We start from the raw sequence: 19,611 nt of genomic DNA, 5'->3' as shown, positions 1-19,611 counted from the left end.
ATTGAGCCAAAATGGGGTTTTTCACGATGCGAAATTCCCAAAATATCAGTGCGGTGTTTTCCCAAAATGGAGCGGAAAAGGCCTGGTTAATAATTAGTTTAATAAAATTAATTTATCAAAGCCAATCAAATGATTTAACTCCGACTTATTTTAGGACATAATACACAGAAAGTTTGTCAATTAAGCAATGTTTTTGTTTGGTTATCTTTTATTTTATTTAAAGAAAGTTTTATATACACATGACATTATGTACATTGTACTGGGCTCGTTAGTCTTTAGCTGGGCAACCAAAATACTAAAGATGGTTGCCCGTGTTGGCAACCAATTGTCAAACATTAGTTTCCATCCCTGATGACAGCTCAGTTATTTGTTTGACTGTTAAAATAGTTTATTTATTTGAACCTTTTGTTTTTCTTCAGTTTGATACAGATCACACCGTACCATGCCATTATAATGACAGAAGGGCATATATAGTTGAATATGTCAGTTGAAAGTTTATTTTGTGTCTTACCCTTATAATTTACTTGCATAGCTGGATAATGTTTCACACATGATAGACTAGTTTAAGAGGAAGTTTAAAATGCATAAAAGTGCTCAAACGGTACCTGAAAAAAACGCTTATCGTGTAGAGAGCCGAACCAGTATCGTTCTCAAAATTTATGAGAACGATACTGGTTCGGCTCTCTGCACTGTAGTTACAAATAAAGGAGATTGTATGCATACAGTGAAGATAGATTAATTGAGTGGTAAAAAGTCAAGGTAATCCTTCAAGGTCAAAGGTCAAATATCATTGTATTTTTCTTTCCTAAAACTTAAACCTTCCTTAAAAGTTTGGTCATAACTTTTTTAATATTGAAGATAGCAACTTGATATTTGGCATGCATGTGTATCTCATGAAGCTGCATGTTTTGAGTGGTGAAAGGTCAAGGTCATCCTTCAAGGTCAAAGGTCAAATTTATGGCTTCAAAGCGGCGCAATAGGGGGCATTGTGTTTCTGACAAACACATCTCTTGTTTGATTTATATATAATAATCACTTTCTATATAACATTCTATGCACAAAGCACACAGCTTTGATATTTCAAATGTTACATCAGATTGTGGTCATTTACAAAGATTGTTCAAATCCAGAGCTCCAGATAAGGGTCGTATTTTCGTAATTACGAATTATTTTCAAGTCTGTTACGTATTTATTTAAAAATTTTGTCGTTCCATTAAGAATTACAAAATCAAGTTACGAATATTATGTTTACATCGGTTCGTATCGATTTTTATTGAGTTCTTTTCGCATATTTAAGATCTTTGCGGTGCTTATATAGAATGGTTATCGGGTTTGTTTAACAAAGCGCATTTTTTCCAATAAAAGCGGCGTATACAGTCTCTCTGTCAAAAAACAATGACGGCGCCCAAGAGCGTCCTAAAAACCTGCAAAGCGTCCAAAAACACGCTTTTAACATATTGTACGCAAAGTGAGCCGAAGTTAAATGTTTAGATAGACATTATAGAAAAGACCTTATATGATGTTGTATGTACAGTTGCCGACACAGTCGGAAAAGCTAAACAAAAACGCGACACGACGGGTCCAAACTTAAACACAAAAAAACATTGAACAAGTGGAAGGGACAAGTCTTTGAAAAGATTGAAGGGGAGACCCGTTTTAATTGTGAAATATGTAAAAATTCATCTAAGGCATGCAATCTAAGCACAGTTTGGGCATATGAAGGTATTTGAAAAATAAAATTGTATAATACTGAAATGACACTGATGAACGCGTATAAATAAAGTTGCTGGTATGTTTATTTTGATTTTTTTTTTTGCATGAAAATAACCATTATTATTTATTTTTAGGTCATTTAGAAAAAATAAGAATTATTTTCCAAAACTTAGTAGTAACGTTAAGAATAAAATTTCAGAGTTAAGAATTCTTTTTGAAAATCTGGTAGTAATTTAAGAATTTCACAAAACCTTATCTGGAGCTCTATAATCATGCCCATGGGTTTGAAACTGGGAAGGCTGTATAATATATCTAAGCAATCTAGGGCATTTTTGCCCTCTTGTTGTTTAACATAGATTTTTGCATTCAACACACACATCTTAAGGTATACAAGATGGTGTTTCATGCTCAAGAACCATATTGCTGATTTAAGGAAAACAAGTCTAGTTCTGTGTCAACGTGGTATATAGTGGTTATTTAGCATAGATGACAGCTCTTGTCTTACAGTGTAGTTATGATTAATTATGCATAGAATGATTTACTATTTAAGATTGACTCTGACAAGGGAAAAGCAAAACTCAAATGTGCCACAGTATCAAAGGTAAATATTTACTTTTTTTCCATATAAGCCCATTTTACCAAATTATTTACAGTCGTTGACTTTATTATCTTTTTTTTAAAATCTTTTATACAGTAAAACCTGAGGGCGTGGCCACATGAGCGCCGTATGTGGCCAGTTAAGGTCAGGCCGCTCATTTCTGCTCTTTAAGCACTATTCTCTCGTATGCAGCCTGCAGCAAGTCTTCCTTGTCCAAACAACAAAATTTGACGTGTGTATTACGATCGCTTGACCCAATTATATGCTCTCGATAAAAAATCAAGAATCGCCTTGAGGCCTTGTTTTAAAGTTCACACAAGTTTACATATAGAAAGAACAACAATATCTTTTGGCGAGATAAATGTACCTACGTTATAAGCAAAGAACCTGTGCAACAATTCCCGGGCTTTTAAGTCTGTTTAGTTAACACGGAAGTAACTTTTTCCATATATAAAAAAGCTCACCCATCCAACTTTTAAGCGCCCAGTTGGACAAGGGATAGAAAGAAGAAGTCACATGCTTGAGTACATTTCAACCCATGCGCATTGCACGTTTTTTTCGCATAAAAAACAGGGGAGCGATACAGGGCCATTATGGCCCTCTTGTTTAGAAAATGTTCTGACAAAATAAGAAATGCTTGCTTAAAGCTTAATCTCTTTCTTTTCAAAATAATTTTCAGACGACCTTATGAGAAAACAACTTGGGAAAGGGAGATTGCTTTGTGTGAGCATTTCTCTTATCCATTCTCTTATCCAAGTTGATTTCTCTAACATTTGAAACAAACATGTTAGCAACTTGGAAAGAGAAGAAAAGCTTGTAATTTTATAAAACTTTTTAAAATATCAATTTATCCTTTTTTTACCCTAAATATTTCTAACTTTTTTGTTTAAGTTCATAATTTTATGTACAGTATAATTATACATTTGTCATAAATGTGCGATACATTAAACGTTCTTATATATATTGGAATTAAAAGTAGAAAACATGAAAGGATACCTTTAAATTTTGCTCAGCTGACCCTCAACTTCCTTTAACTGTGCTAAGAAGCCAACCTGTCGTATGCAGCCAGTTTGGGTATGTTCCTTCACTGGCTGCTTACCACAGGTTTTACTGTATATATAAACAGTTAATTTAACTTGTTGCAATTTGAAAATAAATGAATCAATGTGATTATTAAAATACCTAACTAAAACACTATTATTGAGCTTGATTTATCACAGAAATTTCAATCTCTTCTATTTCCCCGACCTCGAAGTCGAGAGTTAGGTTTAATTTTTTCAGTTGGCTAGTTTCTCAGTAGTGACTTGACGGATTTCACGACTTCTGTTCATTAACCCCTCGAACAGAATTTAATGAAACTTGACAGGAATAATCCTTGGGTGACCCATTTTCAAAGTTGTTTAAATTGTTCCTCTTAACTGCATGTGTTGGTTAAAAAAAACCTTAAAAATCATCTCTGTAACCACATGGATCTAGGCTTTAATATTTTATGTGTTACCACATTTTGTGGTTCTCTTCTAAGTTTGTTCAAATCCTTTTCTTCTTAACACTCAAAATCAGCAACTGAAATTGAACTCAGCTGATAACATGTAGCCAAATTACCCAGTGGAAAATTTTGTTGCTGATTTGGGCTTGGGAATTAAATTTTACTGTACAATAATGTAATTTTCAGGTCAACGCGGATCATGAAAGCAAGAAACAAAAATGTGAAACTGTGTCTAAGGTATTCATTTTAATAGTTAATATTTTTTGCAGATCTTGAAGATTGTTGAGATGTTAAACTTGTATAAGAATTAAGAAAGATAGCAGTTTGATTTTGTACACCTGGTGTTTTCCTTTTTTGTGTTTTGGGCGGCGATGCATTTTAATATCTGGTGCATATCTTGGTCGTGCATGATGAGATTTTGCATTTAATTGGCAAAACGTAATATTTTTATTACAATGTGTTACTGATTGGTTAAGGTCAGGTTACACTTTAAGTTTGTGCCTTAGACTCAAATGGATAGTGAGCATATTATAAAATTTGAATTTGGTGTACTGTCCATAGCTGTGTTGTTCATGAAGGGATGTCGAAACAAATTTACAAAAAGTGATAATCATATCAAAATAACATAAATGTCAAAGTCAAAAATATTGAAATATTCTTTGTTTGGTAGATTATTTTTTCCCAAAATTGAGGACCAGGCCCTTTCCCCAAATCAAGAAAAAAAGCACTGACAATGCAAAAGACCACTGAGAAATGATTAAAAAAAAGAAGAGTGATGTCCTTTACATTAATATTTTAATATAATAAGTTTTTTTATAGGCTTTCTAGCTTCCCTTCATTTCTTATCATGAGCTCTAAATGTTGCATACACTTTGAAAACTTGCCCTTAAATCCAAACTTTTTAGGAACATCTTGTGTATGATATATGCAGGGGATACCCCTCATATAAGCTCATTGACATAATGAAAAAAAATATTTGAGCCAAATTTATAATTCTGTAGGCATTATTGAGACTGATGATCTAGAAATGTTGTGAGAAGAATATAAGAATATTCATTTAATGAGTGTTTAAAGTGCTCAAGTATAGCTTTAAAGGGACTAGTTCTCAGATTTTTGGATTTTTTACAGTTTGTCCAATATTAATCATATGGATAATATATTTGATAGACGGAAACATGCGTGTATATAGAGGAGGATGAAGAGGAGGATGAAACAAGAGCAAGCCCTCAGAAGGTATGCAATATTAAATTACCTTATTAGTGCCTTACCAGTTCCATCAAAGGGGACTTTAGGTTAACCATGTCTCTCATGTGTCATGTCTTTCTTGTCAGCAAAATTTGTTCAATAATGTGGATTCTGTAAACTCTAAAAAAAAATAATTTTTACTGAAGATTCTATTTAAGCTCACCTTGGCATGAATGAGCTACTGTGATCATCCTATTTCGGCAGCCGGCGCCCTGCTAGGTCCGGTGTTTGTTGTAAACTTTTATACCATTATCACTATAGCGGTTACATTTTTCATCCAAACTTGATGAAACTTGGTCAAATTGTTTATCTGGACACAATCTAGGCTGAGTTCAAATCTTCCATCTGCATCCAAAGACTAGGTCACAAGGCCAAATCTTAGAAAAAGCTTGTAACCCCTCTACAGGCCACAATTTATGACTCAATCTTGATGAAACTTGGTCAGAATGATTAATTTAACAATGTCTAGAGGCCTTATTTATGACTTATTAATGAATGATTTTGGTTAGAATGTTTACATGTATCTTGACTCGATTCATTCCGTGCTGGAATTTCAGTCAGGTATGTCCAAAAACTAGGTGACCAGGTCACATTTTCAAAAATCTGTGTAACCACTGTAGAGGCTGCCTTTATGACTCTATCTTGATAAAACCTTGTCCGAATTTTCATATTGACATTTTGTAGGCTGCAGGGGCTTTTATCTGATTTTGGGAAAAGGGCCTGGCCTTTTTTAGGGGGGAAAAATCGTGCGAAACGTTAAATTTTGGGGGGAAAATCCTGCAAAAAGTCGGATTTTGGGGAAAATAAGGGAAGTCTAAAATAATCAATTTAGCATATTTACTGTTTTTAAAACAAAAACAAGGCAACAGATAATTTACTAAAGCAATATTTTACTAGTTTCTACAGTGGACCAGGTTAACTTATATATATATATGTATATATATATATATATATATATATATATATATATATATATATATATATATATATATATATATATATAAACGTAAAAAAACAACAAAAAAACAACAACAAAAATTTTTATTGGAGGGGGAAAATGAAATTCAAGGGGAAAGGGCCGATTTTCGGCGGGTGCCAAAGAAGGAAAAAAAAAACTTGGCTGGATTATGTGCATCCATAAATCTAGGTCATCAGGTCAAATCTTATTTCCAATATATTTCCATATAAACATAACCATATAACATGTTTGAAAGCTACATATATGTCTCAATATTGATAGACACATTCAAAATGTTTCTCTTGACAATTTTAAGGCCATTTTTATGCCCCACGTAGAATAAGATTGGGTATATATTAATTTGCTGGAATGTTGGTCTGTCGGTAGATCAGTTTGTTTTGATCAATAACTTTTGAACGGATTTACCTATTTCTTTGATACTTTCCATGTGCCTTTGCCATTAAATGACACCTATTCAAGGTCACTGTCACACTAAGAGTGAAAATTGTTTCTGAGTATAACTTGTGGACGGAGGGACTGATTAGCTTGATACTTCCCATGTGCATTGGTTTTGAACAATAGATGGCCCTTTTGAGATGGAGGTCAAAGGTCACTGTCACACTTAGTTGGAAATCATTTCCAATCAATAACTCGTCAACTGATCCACCAATTGGCTTGATACTTCACATGTGCATTGGCCTTGGACAGCTAATGACCCCTATTGAAAATGGGATCACTAGTTCAAAGGTTAATGTAACTGTGAATTTTAAGTTTGATTTAATTTAATTTGTACTAGAGCTTCAAAAGTAGCCCGTTGTTGCTTTTTGGTAAAAAAGCAGGTTGATTTACCCACCTTCCGAGTCAGAAACCTTTGACAATTCTTCCTAAGGTAACCCACTACCACACTGTACTGCAGGTAATACCAGCCAGTGCTTGGCCAGTATTCTCGAAGTCTGTGTCCATGGCTACCACTGCACGTCCTGACAGTGCAACCCCTGGGGCAACATGCTCCCACACCATGGAAACCAGTGGGCCTAGCATTGAAACATTGAAGAAACCAGGTAGATCAGGGGGGTAGCAATCGTTTTAACCTGTTTATTTTAGCTTGATAACATTGATGCCCTAGGCTTATTGAGACTCTCTTGAGTCAGTTTCCTGAGTATAACTATTAGATGGTTTCTTAATATCTAATTATTGCTTTTAGAGACGGGATCGAACCTAGGACTTCCTGGTTATTATGTGGACAACAAATCTACACCAAGCTTACCTGTAATGGATGGCATTAAATATTGTCACTTTAGATCGATACTTTGCTGGCAGCCTTGTTTGCGCATACGCACATACACATGTATTTAATTTTAGCTTGAAATGGACAATGTGTTTCCGCAAAAAGAATGAAAATATAACTTTCTCTACTTCCAGGTCTTATACAAATTCTTTTATTACAAACTTAATATTATCAGTCTTTAATTTAGGTATAAAGTACACCAGATCTGAATTAAGTATATCACGGTGTGAAATCCCTTTGTACATGTATATTAAACAGCTGGTAAAGCAGACTTGTGAATGACTTCAGTAATGAACCCTTCATAAAAATGTCATTGTATGAAATTGAAAATTTCTCAAGTGACGAGTCTAGCATATCACTAAACGGTGTCATGTTAAAGTGTTCTATATTGTGTGTTGCATACAGAGATTGCCACTGGCATAGCTGAGTGCACTGGCCCGAAACATTTGTCACAGAGTCCTGCTCAGCTGATTCAGGTTCGCAAGGAGTCACCCAGTGACTGGTGGGATGGAGAGCTACAGGTGAGAAAATATCTTATGTTGGTGTGTTGATCAGTCCATCAATTGCAGCAATGAATAAACCACTAACAGTTTTACTCTCATCAATTTCAGTAGTTGTCGTAAGATTATCACCAATTTATAGATCACCTTAGAACAAAGTAATCATGACACACAATTGTTGTCAGTTCTTGTCTAGCATCAGTTATATGTTGTGTGGTGTAAACTTGTATCCATTTACTACTCAAAAAGCCACATTTGTCATCCAATCATGATGAAACTTGGTTAGGATGTTTACCATAATATATAGGCAGAGTTAAAATGTGTGTCACATTTGTTCAATAACAAGGTCACTTAGTGCTCAGGTGAGCTATAAAAATCTTTTTATTTTTCACCAATTGTCCCTCATTGCATGTTCTAGTACTAGTTAATTTTAAGAAAACATGCACATCATGAACATAAAATATTAATGCCATACTATATTGAAAGGACGTAATTCTATGATTTTTTTACCAGGCTTATTTTTGGGAGCTATATACTACATTTTAAAAATGTTAAAGTATATACTTGTTACAAGTTGAATTTAATAACACAATGCAACAAAAAAAAAATTGTGATTCACTTGCATAAAACCACATGCATAATTATATTCATGAAGCTATTTCAATTGTTATCACTGTGGTGCAAGATGTCTGTTTTATCACAGAATGCTTAGTTCTTTTTTTTAAAATCTACATCTAACATGTGCGATTATTTAATATTATTTTAGCCTAGCAGATCCAACGATGTGAGCCGGAGTCAAGCGGTGAAAGAAATGGCCGATTATTATGCTGTAAGACCAATATTTCTCTCTGATATCTATATATCATTATCTGTGTAGTGTATCATCTGCAAACTTCATAACATTAATAGGCATGTACACAATAACAGCATGCATTTTCTTGATATAAAGCATTGATAACTGCAAAGCTTAATGTACCCATACAATTTGTTCCAGCTGCTTGTTTAAATTTAAAAATATGTATTATACTTATTCAATTATTTCTTTTGGTATATAGGTATGCTTTTTTCAAATGAAACTCAAAAGGTATTGATGCTTAAATATTTATAAACCAGCGTTTTTTTTCCCCAAAGGGGAAAGGTACCTGTACCCCTACAATTGGGAATTTTTCGAGTCGTGAAATCTTCAAATTGGGAAAAAAAAACGAGTCGCGAAATCAATGAATTGGGAAAAATTCGAGTCGCAAAATTGATGAAATGGGAACCTTTAAAATGCATGTAATCTATCATTAGGGGCTATATTCTGCATCACAATGCATTTTAAACTCTAGGTTTTGACAGAAAAACTACAGTACGGTTATGATATTTCGACTATCGTATCATGTCATGTGAAAATTGTGTTATTGCCACTTCAGTTAGAATGTGCCCGTCAATTGGAAAAAATATCTTCCAGTGATAGGCATAAGCACTGAGGTTGCATAAAAAATAATATTAATAATTTTTTTTAGCCCTTAAAAGTCTTACAAGCCCTGCAATGTTTCATGTGAGTTAAATTAAAAACTTAAAAACTAAACAAAAACAACAACAATGGATCTTGTACTGGTTTGACATCTTTTAACAATAGACAGTGAGAATAGTCACACGTAACCAAAATGAGTTTTTAGAGTGGAATGCTTTAACAATAATTTTTAAAGGTAAGTCTTATATTTTGTTTAGATTTTTTTTCAAATCATCAAATAAGATATTAAGATCATGTGCCATTTAATGCTTATGTATATGTTGTAAATAACTATAGGATTTTACACCCATGTCTCATTATTTTTAATTTTATGTTAAACTTTTATTTGTTTATATCCGTATCCGAATAGTTACTGTCCGGATTTGACACTTAGAAAACTATACATAGAAGTAATATGCGCATTTAACTCAATACGGTTACGTTTTTTTAATGTCAACGAAAAATTAGTGTTGAGAAAGTTTATTGATGTAACTTGTAAGGAAGACTGGTCTTAGCGATGGAATTCTTTCACGGGAAATATCGATCACTCGTCGCGGTTATGTAATCCATTCACATTTTACACAGCGGTTAGAGTTGCGCCCCATTTGAAAAGTTTTGTTTACTTTCTACGCAACAATGTCCGGCGAAAATAAATGGCCAAAAATGAAAGGCTCGACAATATCAAAAGATATTTCCAGCGAAAATAAAAGGCACTGGCTATTGGGAACGGAACCTAAAATCGTTCGGAACGGTAGATATCGAGATTGGGAAAGGTCCGGTGCTAAAATTGGGAAGCCTCCGGTAGGCTTTGGGAAAGGTACCGTTCCCCGGTACTAGTTAAAAAAGGAAAAAAAACGCTGTAAACATATAACATATAAAACATTATTTGAACTTGCTTATTTCTATATTTTGGTTTGGATGATTTTGACATAACAATAGTTATGGCTGGTATATAAAATAGTGTTTTTTTCATGTGTGTTGCCGGTAACCAAAAAGTATTTTTTTTCATGTGTGTTGCCGGTAACCAAAAAGGTTTTATATGTGCAGGCTGAAATTTTACAAACATATAAAGCTGCGTTTCAACTTATGAACCTCTATACTTTTGTTCAGAGTTGTTCCTTTTTTTATTACCAGAGGTATGGTCCTCTTGCAGCCAAAAAATAACTCACATAGAAAATGTATGTAATGCGTAATGCGAGGAGTATTGCTGCAGGAAGGAAGAAACTATAAGTGGCATATGAACTTGCAAACATGCATGTCTACATTTAGAATTTCTAGCTTAAATTTGTAAGGGAATGTCATTTTATTAAATAATAAAAAATGAAGATTTTCTTTTTGTTCAAGTGACCAAAATATTGTGTTTGTTGATTCAGATGATGGAGCGTAAACACAGCAGACAGAAGGTAGTGTGTGCTTTTTATACAAAAATATGAGATTTTTTTATTCTGTTAAATTTTGATTGTAAACAAAACATAAATTGTACAATAATATAAGTATCAACTAAGATAAGAATGTACACATAAGGAAACAAATGATGACTAAAATTTAATCTACATTTGTAGTAAGTGGGAATCGATGTTAGAAACTTCATGTCTAAGCAAACAATTATTTATAGATAATTCATTTTCTGACTAGTTCAAAGAACACAAAAATACTTCTGCAATAACAATTGAAGTAACAATTCATGTCAGTTATACTTTTATATTTTGCTAGGCGGCTTCAGATCGAATGTTGAACAAACTACGAGACCAAAGTATTCAAAGTGTTCAAAAGACTGTGGTCTACACAGAGCATGGAGGGATTTCATACTCATTCAAGGTCAACAGGGACTCTACAATAAAAGTAACTTAAAAGTTTTTTATCACAAAATTAAACTGTTACTTGTATTAAATATATTATTATTTTTATATGATCAAAAATTAGCGACAGCTATCTACCATGCTGTCTTTAAATAAATTACTCTTGTTATAGATTTCATTTCACAAGATTTGTAAAATATATATGTCTATTCTTCCTTAGTAGATGATTGTACTAAAGTTCAATTAAGGAATACATTGATGAAACTTGCTCAAAGCATATAACAAAATCTCAATTCTGTTCCATTGATTAACAGCCTTTTGAGAGCTTGGCATTTTAAAATATTTTGTCAACGTGTGCACACGAGTATTTAGGTGCATATTCCAGCCAGTTGTCTGTTTTCCTTCTGTCTGCCCATATGATTTTTATGTCCCCCACCTTTATAGTGGGGGACATTGTTTTTGCCCTGTCTGTTTGTCTGTTTGGTCAAACTTTCACATTTGCCATAACTTTTGCAATATTGAAGATAGCAACTTCATATTTGGCATGCATGTGAATCTCAAGGAGCTGCACATTTTGAGTGGTGGAAGGTCAAGGTCATTCTTCAAGGTCAAAGGTCCAAAAAAAAAGTCAAAGCGGCGCAGAAGGGGACATAGTGTTTCTGACAAACACATTTCTTGTTTGGAAGGTCTTCAAAGAAAAAACCCTCTTGTATCAAAAAATGAGTTGTAAAGAAATCGTTACATTTTACTCAAGAATTATTGCAGGTAGACAGATAAACTTGACAAACATAATAGTCAGTATTTTATCTGCATCAGTTTGTTCCGACATCATAACATTTTTTGGACCTCACATTGCCGAAAATGAACATTTGTATGCTTCCACAAATTGGGAGGCATTAAGAATTGTCCATCTGTCCACCCATACACTGTTGTTGATTGAACTTGTCTTCGAGTGCTAAATGTCAATTGCTCACATTTTTATAGATAAATGACCAAACTCTTAAACTGATCATAGAGGAAGAAATCTGCAAAAATGGTTTCATCTGTCTCCACACATTTATAGTTTCAACTGTAATATTATTATTAATATTTTAATGTATGATCATTGTTTTAATTAAATGGCATTGATGATAGTATGCATTGATTGCTTATTCATCTTTACAGAATGCTGTATTGCTGTTTTTTGATTGGGATGTTACTTTGTTTTTGTTGGTTCTAGGATGTGTATGATCGAGTTTGCCAGCTGGTTCCATCAGAAATCCTTCCTGCCAAATTTGTACTGCACTCCAGAGCAGGGGAAGAGTATGATATTATGAGTGAAAAAGTAATTGAAGAAACTCCACCAGTTTTGTTCCTGAAAGAACAAGTATGTTAGCATATATATTCCTAATGACTTGAGAGATGCTCAACAAAATATGGGGTCTACAATAAGAATTTAAGACCCAGAAAATATTTCAAGAATATGTATTTCACAAAGCTTTTTGTGTTGTTAATAATGTCTGTAATTAGCTAAGTTTTAGGCCAAGAATAGTCACCTATAATAATGTTTGTCCTTGGGTTATAGGTCAGATATTACTGTAATGTCTTGAAGGATTTTAACACAATTTCCTTATTTAAAAGTTGCATTATAATTGACTATATTTGTGCTTACTTAAAGGTAAATTACAACCAAAAGGTCAAATATGTCAAGATATGCTGCTTAAATATATTTCATTTGGGTTAAAGACAACTACAGATAAATGTTTTCTCCTTTACCTGGTTATGTCTCAATTTGGTGATGTATTGAAAACATTCACATTTACTACTATTTCTTAATATTTAGTTTGATTTTTTAAATGTTCTGCTTGCACCATTGTTTGCCTTTTTTTACCAGTTTTTCTAAAAGCTTTATTCTCCAAACTGCTTTAAAAAAAATGGCTTATGCTTAACATTCAGTTCAGCTTATGTCATGAAACTAAAAACGTAGATACCATCTATCCAAGGCTGGTAAAGTAATGCACAAGCCACATGGGAAGTGTGTGTCAAGTAAAGGTCAATATTACCATTACTAAAAAAGGAAATGGTTTTGAATTTTCTAACCAAATGAATGATTATAATGCTACTATTGACATTGATAAATCATAAAGTTTGTGATTTCGTATTGGGTGGATGAGGTCAGAATCAATATAACTACAAAGAAAGTGATTAAACTAGTGTGAAATAAACATCAAACCCTGGTACATTATATCATATTTGCTTTAAGTTTGGTTGTTCTCTAAACCATCTTGATGATTTTTGACGGATAAGAAATACAACCATTTACTTCATAGCCAAAATAACTTTGATTAATTAGCTGTCAAATATATATGTGAATTATAGCGGTTTTGAGTATGCTTTAATATGCTTCAATTGGTTTAGGTTAAAATAGCTCCTGGGAAAGTGGGAAAGATGGGCACTTGGTGGGTCTGTTTGTTCGTCAGACTATATGTTCTGAAACTCAAGCACAAATTGCTATCTTGAAGGTCACACATATTTCAAAATTACAAATGCTTAATTGAATGTCAAGTCTGTATGTCTGTGTAAAAGCAATTTGTTGGAATATCAATCAAAAATGATAGCTCTAGATAATCTCTTTGTGAACAATTTAAATGTGTTGTTATAATGTGTATCTATTGGGACATTTCGTAGTATCCAATATTGCTATGGATGCAACAGAAAATAAAAAATAAATAAATCCATGTGTTAATGTTGAAGTTGGGTTTTAACTCTTTATTATGGTAGTGTACTTTAATGCTGTTTCATGTTGATTTTTTTTTCAGAAAATGGATAATTTGAACGACACTCTGACGAACTTTGAAGAGGTCTTCTTTTGAACTTTATGTTGAATCGAGTTGTATACCTTTTAAGTTCACCTGATTACAATGTGATCACCATTTGTCCTTCAACATCTATCTTGTTTACAATCTAGAGGCCACATTTATTTTCCTATCTTCATGAAACTTTGTTAGAAGATTTGTCCCTATGATATATTGGCTAATTTTGAATAGTTTATGAGTCTTATTTTAACTTTCATCCAATTGACATGGTATGTCAGTGTCTGTACTTGGAAGCTCTCCATTTGATGAATAAACAATTCACATATGACCTATTGAATCTTGTACAGACAGCCTTTTTTCAGTCAGCTACTGGTTAACTGAGTTATTCCCCATACATTAATCTAAGGTTTTAATATGTACATAAACGTTATGTGTTGGAAATATTTTCAAATATCAAAACTTTCATATACTACTTTTATCTTTCTGCAGTCCTTTATCAAAATAGTTTAGTAATTTGGGTTTCAGGTGAGCACCTTTGATCCTGTGGCCCCTCTAATTTTCTTTATTGAAAATTGAAAAGTATATATGTTTACTTCCTTCAATGTGACACATGTAGTTAAATATTTGTCAACAAAAAGTGATATAACTTAATATAATATGTCAAGCATGATGTTGTAACTTTGTATTAAGATAGTGAGGACATTTTATTGTCACTGAAATGTAAATTGAATTATTGAAAATAACATACAATCTAAATACTTCACTGACATGAAAAGTACACAAGAAATATTCATGCAAGATACATCTGGATTTTTATGTCCCCCACCCACTATAGTGGGGGACATATTGTTTTTGCCCTGTCTGTTGGTTGGTTGGTCTGTTGGTTTGTGCCAACTTTAACATTTTGCAATAACTTTTGCTATATTGAAGATAGCAACTTCATATTTGGCATGCATGTGTATCTCATGGAGCTGCACATTTTGAGTTGTAAAAGGTCAAGGTCATCCTTCAAGGTCAAAGGTAAAAAAAACTAATTCAAAGCGGAGCAGAAGGGGACATAGTGTTTCTGACAAACACATTTCTTGTTGGACTTAATATAAACATTATTGTTCTCATTTGTTGGTTGAATGCATTTTATTAATAACTATTAAAAAAATCAGCTTGAACACTCAAAGAAGGAATTTTACTGTATATCAATATTCTGTGTTTTGCTGTCTTGCCTGAAGTCTTAAAGAGGATTAGTTTATATGGGCATACAAATACAAGTGTTTGGCTGTGTTGTGTTTGGGTTTAAATGTAGGCCTGGGGTGTGGTTAAGCGGAATGGATTTAGTTTCTGTGAAAAATTTTTTACCAAATCTTTTTTGGCTGACGAAGCGGAGAAGCCAGAGGAGATATTTCAAAGTTGATAGCTCATCTAAAGTTTAAATTTGTTCAAATACATTGAATGTTAGCTGTGATTGAAGTTATAAATCTGTAAATTTGCAAGATATTTGGGTCGACTGACTTTGCTTTGATAGTAGTGTTTACATGATAACATTGTTTGGATCATGTGGGTTCAGAGCTTGTGTGGACAAGTGTGAAATGCCTGTATATTTTGGTCATTGGATAGTTATATTTTGTCATGTGACCGTTGCACTTTGTTCATGTGACAGCAATCTATTTGGGTGTTGTATGTTAAATTATTATGTGGAGTTTTTAGAGGAATAATTATAAAAAATAGTTAAAATGAAGTCTTTAGGCTTGTAAGTTAAAACTTTTTGGTGAAGAATAAATATTATATGGAGTTAAGAATTCGAACAAATTTTGTGGATATACCATGTACATCCATGGCTTTTATGATTTTTTAGATAGATTGTCATAATAAAGTCTTGATATATAGAACTATTGCATACATCAAACTTTATGTTGTAATTATTAATTATGTATTGTTATATTATTAAATATTATGTCAGTTCAACATTATTGATTGAAATACCAAAACTGCAACTGATAGGCACTCCCTTATCATTTCCAAATACATGATAATATAGCACAACGTCTTCCATATGATGAGAGTATAAATATCTTTTCCTGCATGCAACTGTTACCAATATTTTTGTGGAATGTTAAGTTGTGGTTATTAAATTAAAATATGTTTTAAAAATAATTGTATTTAATCATGTGAAGAAAGTGTAAATTTTAGTATCAGAGTTGTCTTGGTAAATCTCTTGTTTATTATGCCCCCCTTCGAAGAAGAGGGGGTATATTGCTTTGCTCATGTCGGTCGGTCTGTCGGTCTGTCCGTCCACCAGGTGGTTGTCAGACGATAACTCAAGAACGCTTGGGCCTAGGATCATGAAACTTCATAGGTACATTGATCATGACTCGATTTTGAGGTCACTAGGTCAAAGGTCAAGGTCACGGTGACCCGAAATAGTAAAATGGTTTTTGAATGATAACTCAAGAACGCATACGCCTAGGATCATGAAACTTCATGGGTAGATTGATCATGACTTGCAGATGACCCCTATTGATTTTGAGGTCACTAGGTCAAAGGTCAAGGTCACGGTGACCCGAAATAGTAAAATGGTTTTCGGATGATAACTCGAGAACGCATACGCCTAGGATCATGAAACTTCATTGGTAGATTGATCATGACTTGCAGATGACCCCTATTGATTTTGAGGTCACAAGGTCAAAGGTCTAGGTCACGGTGACTCGAAATAGTAAAATGATTTTCGGATTATAACTCAAGAACGCTTTTGCCTATGATAATGACACTTCATAGGTACATTGATCGTGACTCGCAGATGACCCCTATTGATTTTCAGGTCACTAGGTCAAAGGTCAAGGTCACAGTGACAAAAATCGTATTTACACAATAGCTGCCACTACAACGGACAGCCCATATGGGGGGCATTCATGTTTTACAAACAGCCCTTGTTTTGTTAATGGGTTTTACATTTCTTAAATGTTTCACATTGTAAACATGTCTTCATACCTCTCCATAATGAAGTAAAGGAGAGACGTCAATAGTGATTCCGGTATGCCTCCTTTAAATCATTATGGAAAAGATAGACAGAGAGACGTCAATAGTGATTCTTTTCCAACTTAAACATTTCATAACATCATGAATATCAGAAGTCATCCGCTTAACCTTTTCATTGAACAACATTTAAATTTGCAGGCATTCATCATTATAATATGAAATTTTGTATGTGCCATTGTTATGATATAACATTCATGTTTAATAAAAATGAATGCACCTTTTTTAATCTTGCACGTTCTGTAATATCATGCTTTTGGGGTTGTATTCTATGTAACTATTGAGATTTATTGAAGTTGATTTTGTCTTCATATTGTGTTCTCAATACATCGTAAGTCAATATGTGTTGTCAGATACTAAGTAATTTGATATACGGTCATAATCTTGTTGTATTTTGTACTCTAGATTAATTACATTAATAAATTCTTAATTAAGGATGCCTGTGTTGCGTTGAATTTATTTTTTCTATGACTTAGTTCTATGCTGACATATTTTATACTTTACTAACAAACAATTATTTACATTAAGTATAACACGCAAAACATTTTTATACCCTCATTACCATTGGTAATGGGGGCTACATAGGAGTCACTTTGTCTGTCTGTCCCGAAATTTCATCCGATCTTCACCAAACTTGGTCAAATGTTGTATCTAGATGATGTTTAGGTCAGGTTTGAATATGGGCCATGCAGGGTCAAAAACTAGGTCATGGGATCACTAAGTGTGTTTTCAACGAAAGATTGTCCGGAACATAACTATGTCATTAATCATAAAATTTAAAATTACTTGGTACATTTGTTCACCATCATGGGATGGTGTGGTGGTGGAAAAAAGTACGTTTATATCTCTAAGGTCAAGCTCACGCTTGGAGTTCAAAGGTCAAATGCTTGTCATTTATTGTGAGAATTAAAAATCATTGGCAATCTGTTCACCATCATAGGACGGTGTGTCACGCGAAAGAATTGCATCAATATCTCCAAGGTCAAGGTCACACTGTGTTCAAGGGTAAAAAATGGCCATAATGAGCTTGTCCAGGCCATAACTATGTTGTTTATTGTGAGATTTTATAATCATTTGGCACATTTGTTAACCATCATAGGATGGTGTGTCGCTCAAAAGAATTATGTCAATATCTCTAACTTCATGGTCACACTATGAGTTCAAAGGCCATAAATGATAATGGCAAAATAATTCTTGAAAGTCGCCATAAATTAGATTCTCTAGTTTTGTGAAGACAGCGTGCAAAATGGCCTGTGTAAATGCGGCATGTGGGGGTATACGTCACGTCGGTGACAAAGCTCTAGTTTTATTTGGAAACAAATATAACTTGGACAGCAATAGTATTGTCAAGAGACACTCATTATTACGATAATCACTTTCAATAAACACTCGTGCTTGCGATAATCCATTTCAATAAACACTCATTCTAACGAATATCAATTTTACTAAACAACTCGTAACGATAAGCATTTTCAAAAGACCATTGCCAATTCTTTAAATAAATGACTTGATTCAACAAACTAAAATCAGTTATTGACAATCAGCTCGTATTGCCAGCATGCATAAAATTTCTCTCTTTGATGAAAAGTTTTGAAAACACATGTGTAATCTTTTCTTTTCAATTAGAGATTTTAAATAATTAGAACACTTTGGGGGGGGGGGGAAGTAGGTATTTGTGGCCTCACACAATTGCCCTGAACACGCGCCTGGTTTAAATTTAATATTATAGTAAGAGTTGTGTACCGGTACTTTTTGCATGCAAACTTTAAGTATTGAAGTATTCTTCAAAAAGGCTGGTCACAAGTTAAGGTTTTGGTAATAGTGACTGGTTATATGGACCATGAAAACTTCTGTAAAATTTAGTTATGTGTATTTTGATCTTTTGCAGTTTTAAACAGTATTTCAGTCATATCATGGCGGTAAGTTAACCAACTCAAATTTATCTTGGATGGCTGGTTTATGCCATTAACTGACCACTGCTGTACTTAATTCAGAGGTAGGAGAATGGCCGCAGAGAGGATTTCAGGACCAATCCCCACACAATGTGACCTGGCCAAGGATCAAACCTGGGATCTTAAAATTTGTAGTCCAGGGCTCAATCAATTGAGCTAGCCGGTCAACTTGTATTAAAAAAATTCTGCATTATACAAGTTATTAACTTGTTGCACACAAACGGTGACCTAAATTTTCAAAGTTCAAATGGGGAATTAATTCAGCTCAATATCAGATAAGTGACAAGCCTTGGTAAGCGACCTGTACAAAGTCAAATGATATCATAGTCTAAAATTTAAACACTAAGGAATATAAAACTTTCAAGAATATAACACAAAAATAATTTATTATAGTATTTAATGCAGCATAATTGCACAAAAAGGACATGTCTGTCCGAGCATATCAGCAATTTTTTAATTTATAGCATTATTTTTGGTCCTTAAATATGATGTCCATAACAGTTCCCATTTTCTCTAGGATATTATCATGACGTTTATACATGTACCATGTTAAAAAGACATGCAAATAGTAGTTTCACAATATGAATGTTTATTATATATTTTTTTCACAAGAATAAACATTTATGATAATTCACACCTTTATAATAAAATATCATATTTTAATCAACAGTCATTAAAGAATTATACTTTAATGCTCGCCCAAAGAAAATGGTATATCTAGCTACAAAAACATGGAACTATTCATCTTCAAAGCA

At 33.4% G+C, this 19,611-nt stretch overlaps 1 protein-coding gene across 4 annotated transcripts in view; it reads left to right on the top strand.

Moving 5' to 3' along the window:
• Window positions 1–17,339, top strand: part of LOC127853577 (uncharacterized) — a 32,158-nt gene extending 14,819 nt beyond the window's left edge. The window contains exons 7-16 of one of the 4 annotated variants that reach the window (XM_052388228.1): window positions 2,264–2,314; window positions 3,984–4,034; window positions 4,965–5,030; window positions 6,890–7,061; window positions 7,694–7,809; window positions 8,555–8,617; window positions 10,657–10,686; window positions 10,997–11,125; window positions 12,302–12,448; window positions 13,881–17,339. In XM_052388228.1, the coding sequence (XP_052244188.1) occupies window positions 2,264–2,314; window positions 3,984–4,034; window positions 4,965–5,030; window positions 6,890–7,061; window positions 7,694–7,809; window positions 8,555–8,617; window positions 10,657–10,686; window positions 10,997–11,125; window positions 12,302–12,448; window positions 13,881–13,934 (879 nt within the window). In that variant the 3' untranslated portion in view covers window positions 13,935–17,339. The remainder of the gene's footprint in view (window positions 1–2,263; window positions 2,315–3,983; window positions 4,035–4,964; window positions 5,031–6,889; window positions 7,062–7,693; window positions 7,810–8,554; window positions 8,618–10,656; window positions 10,687–10,996; window positions 11,126–12,301; window positions 12,449–13,880) is intronic. The other 3 variants (XM_052388229.1, XM_052388230.1, XM_052388232.1) reach the window with 3 other exon arrangements.
• The last annotated feature ends 2,272 nt before the right edge of the window (window positions 17,340–19,611 follow it).

The sequence above is a fragment of the Dreissena polymorpha genome, chromosome 12 (genome assembly GCF_020536995.1).
Source record: "Dreissena polymorpha isolate Duluth1 chromosome 12, UMN_Dpol_1.0, whole genome shotgun sequence".
In the NCBI taxonomy this organism is placed as follows: Eukaryota; Metazoa; Mollusca; class Bivalvia; order Myida; family Dreissenidae; genus Dreissena; species Dreissena polymorpha.
The sequence above is the reverse complement of the archived record's forward strand: the minus strand, read 5'-3'. Positions and strand labels throughout refer to the sequence as shown.